The sequence below is a fragment of the Lepidothrix coronata genome, unplaced genomic scaffold (genome assembly GCF_001604755.1).
Source record: "Lepidothrix coronata isolate B3197 unplaced genomic scaffold, Lepidothrix_coronata-1.0 Scaffold125, whole genome shotgun sequence".
Lineage (NCBI taxonomy): Eukaryota > Metazoa > Chordata > Aves > Passeriformes > Pipridae > Lepidothrix > Lepidothrix coronata.
Window position 1 is genome coordinate 1085551 of NW_016690305.1, and position 13972 is coordinate 1099522.

Sequence of the window (13972 nt, forward strand, 5' to 3'; positions counted from 1 at the left end):
GCCCCAGTCCAGATGGGTGAGGCTGCACTCTGTGGGTGTCAGCCTTTGGCTCTTGGCTTCCAGGGGCCACCAGGAGTCAGTGAGCCGGGCTGGGGACGAGGGGCAGGACTGGCTGGGATTGCCTCTGGGGCCTGGCCCAGAAAATGGAAGTGTCCCCATGGGGGCAGCTGGAAAGGGCCCAGGAAGGAACTGCTGCCCCAGCGCAGGCTGTGGCAGTGGGGAGTGTGCAGGGGGGAGGAGGCTGGGCCAGACAAGGGCTGGGGAAGAATGGCCAAGCCACGGGTGGATTCTCCCCTGGCTCCAGGGCCCAGCCCCTGATGGGAGGGCCTTGGGCAGGGTCTGGTGCGACTGCAGGAATCTTGGAGCCAGCTGAAGGGACATGCTTTTGGAAGGTGCATTGACAGGCCCAGCTCTCTGCAAGATAAGTCGAGAGCTCTGAGCCAGAGAGGGCATGAGAGCCGGGTACAGGCTTGGGAATTGCCAGGAGGGCTTTTGAAATGAGCATAAGGAAAAGGGATGTCTAAGAACAAGTCCCTTAGGAGAGGGAAGTGGAGAGACTGAGTTTTGACCCCAGCACAAATGATTTGGGAAGTTGTAATAAAACAAAGCTAACACTTGATCTGTTGAAACAGGCAGTCCTACAAGACATGTCTTAAAGGAATTTCTTACATTGGAGATTGATAAACACAAGGTATCAGAACCCATCGCATTTGCCAATTTTACCCATATATTGTCAGAGGTTTGGTATGTCCATGGTGGGAGGGGCATCAACTGTGCCATGAGGAAGATCATGATGAGACAGGAGATGATGAAGAGTCTTCTCGGTATGGCTTGATCCATTTGGAGGGGATCCAAGTTGGACCTCTTTCTGTCAGAACACAAGCGTGTCCTTTCCCCCATGTGATGAGAGGGAAAGGACCCACCCATTTGCCTGTTATTAAGTCTTTATAAATAATTTTTGCCTGTTTTATCTGCGGAGTGCCTTGGGAATTAAAATGTCTTTGAACTGGAGTGGTATCATTTTCACATTTTTCGATTAAAAAAATTTAAAACATATAAAGTTTTGTTCAGCTGTTCTTGAGGGGTTAACCCTGTATTCCCCCTTTTTTATTTTATTAGCATGTTTTCAATAGATTCACGGGCACGCTCGACAATACCCTGCCCTGTGGGATTGTGGGGGATTCCAGTTTTGTGCTCGATGTTCCTCAGCGCAAAGAAATTTTGTGTCTCCTTTGACACAGATGAGGGACCATTATCTGTCTTTATCTGCTTTGGAACCCCCATGTGTGCAAAGGCTGCCATTAGATGTTTTCTGACATCTTTACTTCTTTGTCCAGAGTGCAGGGTAGCAGAAATATAACCTGAAAAAGTATCAATTGACACATGGAGGAATTTTAATTTTCCGACTGAAGCCACATGAGTTACACCTGTTTGCCAAACCTGTAAAGGTTCCAATCCCCTTGGATTCACACCTTCTAATTTTAACAGAGTAACCAATTGACAATCAGGACAGGTTGCTACGACAGATTTAGCTTGACTTTGGGGGAGGCTGAATTGTTTTTGGAGAGCTTTGGCACTCTGGTGAAAGAAGTCGTGTGATATCTTGACCTGTTCTATGCGCCGTGGAACAATCACTGAACTTGCTGAACATGTCAGCACATCTGTTTTTCTCCACAATTGGACCTGGTAGTGACATATGTGAACGAAGATGAACTATAAAAAAAGGAAAATTACGGTTCTGAATAACAAACAACAATTGTTTAAATAAATTAAATGAAGTTTGATTATTGATAGTATGTAAATAAGGATTTTCTGCTCTTTGAATTATTCCTACTACATGCTGGGAGTCGGATACAATGTTAGTACTTTCAGAAGAAAACAAGGATAAGGCTGGAACAACTGCAGATAACTCTACAATTTGAGGAGAACCCTCCACTTTATGTATATCTTGTCGCCAATTTCCATTTTCTTGCCAAATTACTACTGCATTCCCAGTTTTTCCTGATCCGTCCGTAAATACAGTTTTTGCATTTTTTACAGGAACCCTTGACCAATCAGATTTTAATTGAAGTGGAATTTGATTGACGTTTTGGATCAATTTACAAGCAGGTAGATGACTTTTAATTTCACCTGCAAAATCTGACATTGAGATTTGAAAATCATAGCTCATCTTCTGCATTTGTTCAAGGTCAGGAGCAGATACACAATCTGTGGGTCTGCACCTGAGAGCTCCCAACACCTTGCTCTACCCTTAAAACATAATTTACCGATCATTTCTGGGAAGGTGATTAAAGTTTTTGAAAACTGATGTGATAAAAACAACCATTCCCAAAGGCAAAACTCCGTTCCCTTTTGATAGAATTGCCCTAGTAACCCAAATGGCTGAGTTGAACCTCCCAGGATTACTAAAACAGCATGTTCATTCATTAATCTTCGGTTTCCTTGGCAATTGTTTAACTTGTGTTCCACAAGTTGTAGGGCTTTTTTCACTTCTGGTGTGAGAGACCTGGAAGAAGTTAAATCTGGATTCCCTTTTAAAAGACAGAAAAGAGAGTGTAATTCATCTGTTGAAAGATGGGGTGAATCCAGTTGATGGAACCTAACAACTTTTGCAGGTCATTTAGGTTAGACACTGAGGCATTAATTGAGATTTGTTGCGGGGTAATAGTGGATTCAGTGATTTTCCAGCCTAGGTACTTCCAAAGGGCTTCTTGCTGAATTATGTTTGTGGAAATCTGTAGACCATATGCATTTAAGGCATTAGTGGTTGTTTGTAAATAAATCACCTTTGCTGAGAGTAGTCGTCACCCCAGTCCCTCAGGCTTTGCAGGAGTTTGTAGGGAACAGACCCAAATTCGAATCCTACCTCTAAATTTCTTACAGGTTTTGTTAAGAGATGCTGGACAGGAAATCACTCAACAGAATTCCAAGACTGCACAAGGAATAACAGGAGAGTTTCCATGGAGTACGGAAGTTCCTTTTTAGCCTCCTCAGTCTGGGGCTGTAGGAGCCCATCTTTGCAGCCAAGGGCCCCAGGGTTCCCAGGGCCACCCCGGTCTCTCCCCAACCCTGACCCCGAGTGATCTTTCTCAGCCCTGGGTCCGTCCAGCACTGACAGAGCTGCTGGGAGCTGCGATTCTCCCTGCTCCCTCTGCCTCCCTGCCTGGAAAACACCCCTCCTGCACTCCCTCCTCTTCCTTACCTCCTGCAAAAGAGGAGCTGCAACCTCCCGGATCCTTCAGCTGGATGCTCCCGGCCGAGGGAGCTGTGGGGACTGTGCCGAGGGCAGGTGACACGGACCGCGGGTCACAGCAACGCTGAGCCTCCTCAGGGCCGGGCTCTCCTCCCTGCGGGGCACCCGCCGGCCTGGCAGGGACACTTTTGCTCTGCACGGGAGCAGAGAGGGACAGCCCCGCAGCGGGCTGGGCCAGCGCAGCCCCCAGCCCTGCCCCGCGTCCCGCGGCTGCCCGGCCCTGTGGCCGGAGCGGCCCCACAGAGCCCCGGCCCCACAGAGCCCAGCTCGGGGCCGCCGCCCGCCCTCCTCCCGCCGGGGGAGCTCCCGGCAGAGCCCGGCAGCCTTGGCGTACGCCCTGGGAGCTGGCTTCTTTATTTTACTTAATTTTCTTTTTACTTAATTTTCCTTTTTAATGTATCTTTTTTAATATTTTTTATTGTATTTTTAAATTCTGTTATTATTCTTTTTAAAGCCCGTGTAAGGCGGCCACGCCCCCCCGCCCGGAAGCCCCGCCTTCCCTCCCCGGCGGCCGAGCGGTTCAGGCGCCGGCCTGGGGAACGCGTCGTTCTCCAGAACCTCGGGTTCGAATCCCGGCCCCGGTGGATATGGCCGTGAGCGGCACTGCAGCCGCGCGCCCTCCCCCCCAGCCGATGTCGTATTTATTTTTAATTTTGTTGGTTTGTGTTGGTTTTGTTGGTTTGGGGTTTTTTTTTAGTATTTTTAAATTTTTTTAAATTATTTTCCTTAAAGGCCGTGTGAGGCAGCCACGCCCCCCACGCCCGGTGGGAGGGAGCGCAAAAAGGGAGGAGTGAGACACCCTGGACCCCCAAAATTGGTGTTACTGGGGACTCCCCTTCCCCTCCTCCCCACTTTGGTCCATCATCCGTGTTGAAGACAGAGGCAAAGAAAGGGTTAAACACCTCTGCCTTGTCCATGTCCCTGTTTTGGAGGTGACCATCCCCATCGTGGCACAGGCAATGGTATTTCTATACTGCCTACTGCCACCCAAATTAGACCAGTGAGAATTCATCTAAAAACTCACCGAACCAGAACTGTACTCTAAGGAGAACTCAAAATATCAAGTACACAGGGTCAGAGTAAAGATATCCTTCAGTATCACTCACAATAAAATTAGAAATCCAAGTCTTGAGTGGGTTTCAAATAAATAATAATTTTGAGAAAGTGCTTCCATATAAAGGGAGCTCTCAAGGCAGCAGAGCAGTTTGCAATTCCCCCTGCTAACACATCCCCACCAAGAGAATGTACAGTGGGCAATGCCCACTGGGGAAACAATCACAACACAGGGCACACCTGCCAGCTTCCATGAAACCCCTGAACAGGAAATGGGGGAGAAGTAAATGAAGGCATGTGCTGCCTTCTACAGCACCACCCTTTTTCCAAAGCCTTTTTACCAACGTAACACAAATGGGAATGAAAGTCATGTCTGCTTCTAAAATCCACTCTCAGCTCCCAAGACTAACACAGCACTGCTCCGACACAGAGAATGTTCCTCAAACTGACACTGCAGCACAGTGTATCATCCATCCCCTCCCAGCTGCTCTCTGATCCCACTTGAACCTTTAAATTCCTCTCCAGTAACTGCAAGGGTAACCCAGAAAGCTTAAAGACAGCTAAAGGTTGTCGTTTCTTGTAGATCCTGGCCCAATGTGCTGAGAAGAACCAAGATGAAACACAGCAAGGATTTTTAGATGCTGGAATCTTGCTCTGAGAAGGAGTTCACAGATCCCACTCTGAGGAATGCTACATTTAGGTTAAAAGTGACAGAGAACAGGTATTATGGGATTAGCCAAGGGAGAGGAGGTACCAGGCTCCAAGAGGCCTGCCTGCATTTGGTATGTTCTGTTCTAATGAAAGATAACAAAAAAGGTCAGCTTAGCAGTCATAAATTAGATAGGATGGACATCTGGGGGGGGAAGAAGAGCTGAGTCAAGGGGTTTTTAGCAAGACCTTAGCACATAGTCAGGAAGAGCTGAAAAGTTCATTGGCAATGAGGAAAAGAGAAATGACCCTCATGAGGCTGAAGAGTTGGGAGGACCCCCAGGAACCTCCCCAAAAGGAGATGACTCCGCCTCAAGCTCCGCCTGAACCCTGCCTAATATGAATATTATCACTAGATGTTGTAATTTTAATGAATATTCACGTGAAATATTGTAATCCCTTACCAACACTGTATAAATTGCCTGCCTTGTCACTGAAAACTTTAGAGCTATTTTGTCCCATGAACTGGTAGCTCTCCGACGTTGCATAAAATAAATACCTTTGCTGCTTAAAGACCAAATTTTGTCTCTGAGCAGTTATTTCCTGCTGGTTTTGGCAACAAAGACACGACAGACCTCAAGGTGTAGAGTTACCAGCAAAACACATGGTGTCCTCTGACACTCAAATAAAACCTTCCAAAAGTCAAAATTCTTCCTCAAAGTGTAGATTTGCCTTTCTTAAACAATTCCAATTATTCTGCTGTAAAAATACGCCTGATGTGAAATTTTTCACATCAAACAAAGATTTCACAATTCAGAGAGAACAAGAAAAAAATCAACAGTAAATTTGCCATAAAACTACTTGCCAGAGAGTTACTGTAAAATTGTTTTCGTTCAGTAATATTAAAAAGTATTCAATATTCAAAATCTTTTCTCTCTGCAGATAGGGTAGGGCAGTCTTCCACTCTTTGTCCTTTAGTTCAACATGCAATAGCTCTGTGCTAAGCACTGCACTACCCACCAGATAAGTTGCTTCTTCTCCATTTCTAACATACCTGAAAAAGGTTCTGTCTCTTGCTGCTAGGAGTTGATACAAAAATTTACTATGTAATACTGCTGTGTACCTACTGAATAAATATTACAGGAGTTAAAGGAGTTTTTCTACTGCTAGCTGGGCTTTGGCAAAACAGGAGCTGGGCCAACATACACTAGAGACTTCACACATTTGAGTAGGGGACACTGCAATGTTTAACAGATATAGAATAAAATAAATCTGAGATTACTAAAACTCCCAGCACACAGGGTTCCCAGGTTGTTCTGAACACAGGAGCAAGGTAATCAGTTTTCAAGGAAGGCCACGTAGTCAGTCAATCTGGCCAACTGCTGTTCATTGGGAATTGGTGGGACCGCAGCAGGTTCTAAAAAGAGAAAACAAATGCATCATTCATGAAATTTAGGAAGCAAATCCATCAGCAATACCATCCATCACAACAGTAAGGAAAAAATTAAATGCATCAGACTGCTGAACAGCTTCCTGGGGGCACACCTTAACTGTATCTTCTACCTGCACAGCTCTAGCTGACAGGAGTTTGCTGTTATCTGGAACATTCAGTAGTCCAAGAGCTACCAACAGCAAAAACTGCTGCAACAAGTCCCATCTGTCAGCAGCCTCCAGAATTTTTTTGCACATAATGGAGTGTGAATAATGAAGCCTGACAGTACTTTCAGCTGACAAAAACGCTCCTGGTGCTCTTTGGTGGCTCCTTTCCTTACAAGCTGCCATTCTAAAGACACCAAACAAATCTACTGGGGGATCTGATGAACAAAACACACAGGACTGCACGGGCTGCAGGAGAATGAGGGCACATGCAGATCCTTACATAAGTGCCAGCTGACCTGAGATCTCGGGTTAACAACAGGTTGGAAGGCAGGTGACTAAAGCCAGGGACATAAATTAGGAATTAAAAAGCAGATATAAACAACAGTAGCAGGAAAATTTGCATTTACTCTTGCTGAAGAGTCATCAGGCCAGCATTCAGAACACAGTGAAAGCAGCCACACTGCCTAGGGCTGCAATTGCATGTCAGAGGAGGCTGACAATCCAATGAACGTTTTCAAAAAGCAAGCTCCTGGAATTAAATCTCTATACTTAAGTCATTTTGGCAACTGCTAGACACAGGAAGCCACCTATTCAGATCTGCTGTCACTGTCTTGGGAACAAGAAAAAACAGCTTTTTGAGAATCCAACATAATGTCTTCCATCTCAATCTATAGTTGAGCTCTGAGGAAAACCAGAAAATTGCTGTTTCTGCAGGGGAGAAGGACTTCAGAAGTCCCACGTTATGCAAGAGCAATGAAACCTGCCCAGAGCTGCTTGGTGAAGCAATTGCCTTCAAGGCAGCAGTTTTAGCCAAAATTGTTTTGTTTTACAGAGGCTGTTCCACCCCTGCTTTGGAATCTGCTCCCTCCTTCAGCTATGGGAAGTGGGAATCTCAGCAATCTCAGGTGCTTCTTACAACGTGAGGGATAAGAAGACAGAGGGATAAATGATCCTGTTTACCCAACCCCTGACTGGGGTGATTTGTTTGGGTTTTTTGAGAGGGCAGTGACAACATTCACTTCTCTAGAACTTAATTCCCACTTTGTGGTGCTGGTGACAATCCTTAAATCCATCTAAATGCACATTTACTATACATAAACAAAAATACCTGATGAAGGAATAAATCTCTTCAAGGAAGCTTCCAGCACACCTGAAGAAAAACACATGAAAGTTAGTTCAGTGGAACAATTTTAAACAGTTCTACACAGCAAGTCAAAACTGGGTTCAAAGGTAATGAAAATCAAACCTGTTTGTTTATCACACTTTATTACATAGATAAAAAGCAGAATACCCAAGCCTTAGCTGCTTCAAAACAGATTACAGTCTCCCACCTCCTTCTTTTGCCTCAGCAGTAGTTCCTGCACTCAGTTTTGGGGAAAAAAAAAATAAATCCCCCATATATAAGTAGTTCCCAGTACTTGTAAGCTCTGCCTAGTTTGCAACCAGTTCATAGAAAACCCCACCTGATCACATACAAAAGCTCAGGGCTCTGGTTGGATTTGTGCCCTGAGGAATAACTTTCAACACCTTGCCTGGCACATCTTTATTATGCTGTTCTGAGCTCTGAACACCTAAAAACTGCCCCTACAAACAGTGTATTTTCTTAGCCTAATAGATCTGGCCCTTTTAGATATGCTGGGATTTGGCTCCTTCTTCCAGAGCTGCACAGAGCAGTTTAAGACCAGTCATTCCATACTGCTTTCATAGCTTAATATTTATTTTTGCCTCAGCCAAACGCAGATAAAGCTTTATAAAAAAAAAAAAGCCAAGTATTTCTGCAGATCAAGCTTTGCACGAACAGAAATTCTGTCATCAACAGAATGACAGTGAAGAAAAGATCCAGCAGAATAAATTTTAAAAGCAAAGGAAATTACACCAACAGCTAGAGCTCCTCAGAAGACAAGGATTCACTCAATCCCTGCCCAAAGAAGTTCTAATTCTCCTGAAAGAATTCTCAGGTTCAAAATAGTGTATTTTTTACTCATCTTTCTTAGATTAAGACATGTCATTGCAGGTCACCCAGCTGATGTGCCACTGAGTCAGAGCCAGTAGCAGAGGAGCAGGAGCAATCACAGTGTATCCTGACAGCTTTTGTTTAAAAAAGTTCATGTGAGGATGTAGTTTAATCCAAACTACTCAGAAGTCCAAACCAAACCCACCACTTTGTACTTCCTTACATTTATGCATGCCCCATGTTTACAAGCAGCATTAGCCTCCAAAAAATACCTAACAGAATTCTGGGCGAAGTTTTAATTAAAAACTAAATTAAAACCACCTAATTCCTCGAAAAGGCTGAACCCAAGGTTTCATGAAATAACAGCTCCACCTACCTGGCTTTTTAGGCATCACCATGCGAGTTGCAAAGTCTGCTTGCCAGCCCTGCTCCAGCACACCTGGAAAAGCATTTTTACACCTGTAAGAACAGTCTTCTTGTGTGATTGCTAGACATGCAAAACAAAGATGTACATTAAGGCCAGTAGAAAAGTATCTCTGGTCACTGCCTCTATGCCATAACTCCAATACAGATTTCTTACTACAATAATATTTAGACATGCAGTTCAACAAATAAGATCGTGAAAGCACACGGAATTAGCTTCATGTTTCACTCGTCCCTCACCATGGAATTGTTTTAACATCTAGAAGGGGAGAACAAACAATAACCAGTGGCAAATAATTTTAAAAAAATACAACCATTATCCAGAATAAAGACATTATTTCTATGCCCCATCACTTGTCTTTATAACGGTCTCTGAATCTGTATACATGTTTTTATTAATCATCACTTAGAGCTCTCTGATCTCAATCACCCATACAAAAACTACTCAGGGAATAGATGCCAAGTACCTTTCACAGCTTCTTCTACAGGAAGTCCAACAAAAGCTGCAAAATCATCTGCAACTATTGATGTATAAGCCTGAGAAACCAGTGCAAAGGCTCGTTTCCTGGTGGCATCTAAGGACAGAGAAACACTGTAAGCAGATGGAGTCTCACCCCCACAGGTAGGAAACCTGAGAACATTTTCCCAATTCTGATGCCTTTGGAAAACCACTACCAGCCTCAAAGTGAGCACTTCAGAAGTTCCCCCTCCCCTCCCACACTTCACTGTCCTACTACGGTCAGCAGCCAGAGACAACAACTTGCTCTGCCACGACAAAACCCCTCTGAGACCACAGTGACCTCCAAATGCAGGTCTTGGGCACTCCCACCAGCACATAAACCACTTCAGGAAACCCTGCATCTGATGGCATTCTCCACTGGCAATAGGCTTGTGTGTCAAACAGTTCAGAAGCAGGAAAAAAAAAATCTACTACAACAATTAATTAAACTATTAATGCATCTAAAAATCAGTTGTTTCTAAAGCTGCAGAGAATTTGTTATCGCAGAATACCTCAGAAGGCTTCTTAGCAGTCTGTGCAGCCCTCTGGTAGCAAGAATCTGCATGTTACTGTTTCACAGTCTCTAAAACTGTCAAAACATTTGTCTCAAGTCACAGGTAACAGATAAACCTTTTTGTAAGTGTCAGAAGGTTCTGAAATGCCAAGCCACATTCCCTAAATTACTGCTTAGAAGTCTGATAAAACTGGGTAACTAATGGTCAGTTTTGCTGTTACAGAACAAAGCACATGGTTTATGAAATTCCAGTATGAAAGAATATACAATCACAGACACAACCCTCATAAAAACAATTTAGTTTGTTGCTACCAGGTATTGTCACGAGATTTTTATTTACATCTGATATCTCAAATCCTTTCGGGAAAACCCACAAAACTTTGGCAACAGTTCTGATTTTTCATAATTAGTCATTTGTCTATTTTGTCTCTGTGTTTGAGCACACAGGAATCATTTTGGGCAATTCCCTGCTGCCCACACAAGTTCATTTTGTACCTCTGAGTGCTTCCATGATTGGCTGGATGGTCTCGGACCACTGATGTGCACTGATTGTTGAATAGATTCCTGGGAAGTCTCTCTGCCAGATTCTTTGTCCCACTGACCAAACTGCACCAAGTTCAGCATTTGCCTGTTGTGACAAAAAAAACCCTCCCAGGTGTTAATCCAGAAGAATGTCTTCTCTACAATGGTCATAGCTATAAACCCATTTCCACTTCCAGGTTTTCACACAGTGTTGCTGTGCACCAAATACAGCAGGATTCTGAGTTAACTTTGGTCCAGATACCATTGACACCACTGATGTAACAACTTTTCTCTTTAAAGAGAAAGAAAATTATTCCAGAACTATCTCTCTGTCCCACCTTGATCGTGAGGTTTCTTAAACAAGGCTACAGAACAGTTGTTTTCTTGTAAAATGTGTGATTTCAAATTAAAAAATCTAACAACAGAGGAGTCTGGAAGCATTTCTGGTGCTATATTTAGCTGAATCCTCCAAACATGTCTTTGATCCAGATTAAGTGGAAAACAAATGCTTTCAGAAAGTTTATCCAGTTGGAGATGCAGCTTATCTGAAGTCACTCTGTCCTGCCCAAGGTTTTCTGTCCCCTCCTGTGGAATGTGCCCCATCCCAGAGTTGGATCCATTGCTTTTCCCCAGTTGACCACCCTTTATCAGGAGACTTCCTACTATAAAGCCCACAGATTGACTGAACTCTATTGCAGGAGATTCCTTGTGAAGGGAAAGAGGGAACAGACAAGGAGATCTTAAAGCCCAGCACACTGGGTGAGCTGCTCCCAGCACAGAACCGAGCCCGAGGCTACTCACAAACAGAGTTCTCAGGTCAAAACTCACCATTTGCAAGCTTACATGAAACTATGATAGCACCAAAAGGCAGCTGATGAAGCACTTACAGATTTGATGGCAGGAGGTATTCTTTTCCAGAGATACCGCGCATTATTCCTAAGAAAAATGAAGTTAAAATAATTCTCAGACACCAAATGCTTCCTGCAAGGAAACACCAAAAGGTCTGTTCTGATCTGTCATGAACAGTCCCAGTGCTTTGAAAGAGTTCTTCTAGGCAGGAATATTTTACACTGAAGAGCAAAAGCAAAGCTACTCTCCAGCAGACAACACGACTCAAGTAACACAGCAAACAGTTCATTAATGGCCTCATTTAGCCAGTTTGGGAGAGGTTTTACATTTGAGTGCAGCATTTCTCAGAAGTCAGGTTTGCACTTTCATGTTCCTTCTACTAATTAAAAGTACAAAAATGCTTCCTTCGTGTGCCCACACCTCACTTTGCAAACCAAAGACTTAGGCTGTTTTGGGCACGTTTTTCCTAGCCCAGCTTGGTCACACACATTCTGGGGATTGGGACATATGAAACATTTAGTAATTGTTCTCTGTAGAGCACAGAAGCCAAACTGAAATGGTTACGAGTTCTAAAATTTAAAATGTTAAATAAAGAAAAAGACTCACTGCTTTTAATTAAAGCACAATTCTAAAACTTCACAGTTGTAAAACCTCAAATTCCTCTGAACCCAGGTTATCTGCATTACATATTCAGTATCAGCCTTCAGGGAATTTGCCCTGGAAGAATATACATCTACAATCCAGGAAAACACTCCAATCTTGGAATTCCCCACACCACTGCTTCCTTTGGGGCTTGGTAAGCAAATGTGGCAGTGACATTTTTTCTGCCTGAATAAATAATCAGTAATTTCTCACTAAAATCTCAAGTGCAGTGAATCAAGTTCATACAGGGACGTGGCAATCCCATACCAGATCAAACTCACAGGATCTCTGCTTCCTGCAGATTTAGCTCCTTCAAGCCAACAGTATCCCTCATTTTTAACATGGACAGTCCAGAGTTATCCTGCTGGAATTTAAACCCTCAAAACAAATTCTGTCTTGAACAGCTATAAATCAAAACACTGAAATGTTTGACACTGCCCAAAGCAGCCAACTTCACTGTTTAAGGAATTTTAACCCTAAATGTCCCTACAGTTCAAAAGGGTGGGGAGGACCAAACAAAGGAGAGTAATTTCCCGGTCAGATCGAGGGGTCAAAGAGACTTAATCCCATGAATATCACTCTTTCCTTTTAAACACAGCACTGCCCACTGGCATTTTGTTACTCACACAACCAATTCCTCACATTCTGGCAACTGCAGCTCAAGCTGCTGGTGACAAACCCCGGGACTAAAGGCACAGGTGGAGAGAAGCCACTCACATGTCATTGTGCAGCAGGTACAAAGCCAGAAGCTGGCCATAAACAAGGGGGGTTGCAATTCCTCCAGGAGCCTAAAAACAAACACAAATCGTTCTGTTACACATTTTTAGAGCAGCAGGATACAAAACAGAGCAGGAAGCCAAGTTTCATGAAAACTGAACACTCCAAGACAACCGACTGGGGTTTTTTTTCCACATCACATCGTAGGTCTGGGCAATTTTTTTTATATCAATGCAGTTGTATTTTACAACGAAGCTTCAGGTTGCCCAAACCATGTACAGCCACTGCTCTGAAGCTTGGGAATGGGGCAGAAGGGAAGTCCATTTACAGGAATGTGGGGAATCAGAACCAGTCCTCCCTCCCAGGGAGTGCTGGGAGCACACCCAGTGCCACACTGCCCTCAGGCACAGCTGGCAGAGAACAGCTGTACCCTGTGCTCCTCCAAAGGACGGGAATGCACCTTCACAGCTCCTGGCTGGAAGGGGCAGCCATACTCAACTCTCCCAGCCCCACAAGGCACTCTCCTGCCCCTCTCAGCCCAGGTGCCCATCACCTGAGGCAGCAGCAGCTCCTGCTTCCAGCACAATTCCCTCCAGGGCCACAGCACTCCCCAGAGAACTGAGGGCTACCAGGAGGCTGCAGCACCACGCTGGGCACACGAGAGGCACCTTGGCTCAGCACAGGAACAGCAGCTGGAGCTGGATGCTGCACCCCGGCAACCAGGGACCTTTTCCAGTGCAGGATGGAATTTCCACTGCACAGCTCTGTGCCCAGCACCAAAGTTCTGCTGGTGCCCGGGATCACATGCAGGATCACCCACTTCCCTTCACTTGCTGAGGCAGCCAGATCTAAACTCAGGCTCGCAAGAGCTCCCAGAGAGCAAAATTCGCAGCTCGCCCTTCTTTCAGATCACTGCAGTGGCATTTGTGAGCTCCACGTACAGACAAGCACTGGAACTCTGCCCAAGGATAAATCTCTCGGGATCCCAGGCGGGAAGAGCCTGTGCCGTGCCCGTGGTGCCACTTCTGCAGCCCCGGCTGCTGCCTGGAGCCCCGACAGTGCCCGCAGCAATCGGACGCTGCTCGGGCAACAGAATTATACTGAAATGCACTAATTTGTCTGAAACTCGAGAGTTTCTCGAGGGCTTTCTGGCGAGCCCAGGGGACGATTCTGAACACTGTGCCCTGCGCACCTCACACACACACACTCCCCACACCCCCCACACCCCCCACACCCCCCCCCCCCCCCAGCCCCGGGCCCTGCCCACCCTACTCCCCGTGCTCCTGCACCTCCAGCTCC

The 13972-nt window shown here is 45.1% G+C and overlaps 1 protein-coding gene across 2 annotated transcripts; it reads right to left on the reverse strand.

Moving 5' to 3' along the window:
• Positions 1-4327: 4327 nt before the first annotated feature.
• Positions 4328-13966, reverse strand: COPS8 (COP9 signalosome subunit 8). 2 transcript variants are annotated; one of them, XM_017826376.1, is made up of 8 exons: positions 13963-13966; positions 12674-12744; positions 11353-11401; positions 10439-10571; positions 9398-9505; positions 8884-8946; positions 7662-7703; positions 4328-6371 (listed from the first exon to the last, which is right to left on the reverse strand). In XM_017826376.1, coding segments are annotated over exons 2-8 (477 nt in total). In that variant the 5' UTR covers positions 12676-12744; positions 13963-13966; the 3' UTR covers positions 4328-6291. The 2 variants fall into 2 exon arrangements, with proteins under 2 accessions (XP_017681865.1, XP_017681864.1); XM_017826375.1 differs by having other exon boundaries at positions 13941-13966.
• Positions 13967-13972: the final 6 nt, after the last annotated feature.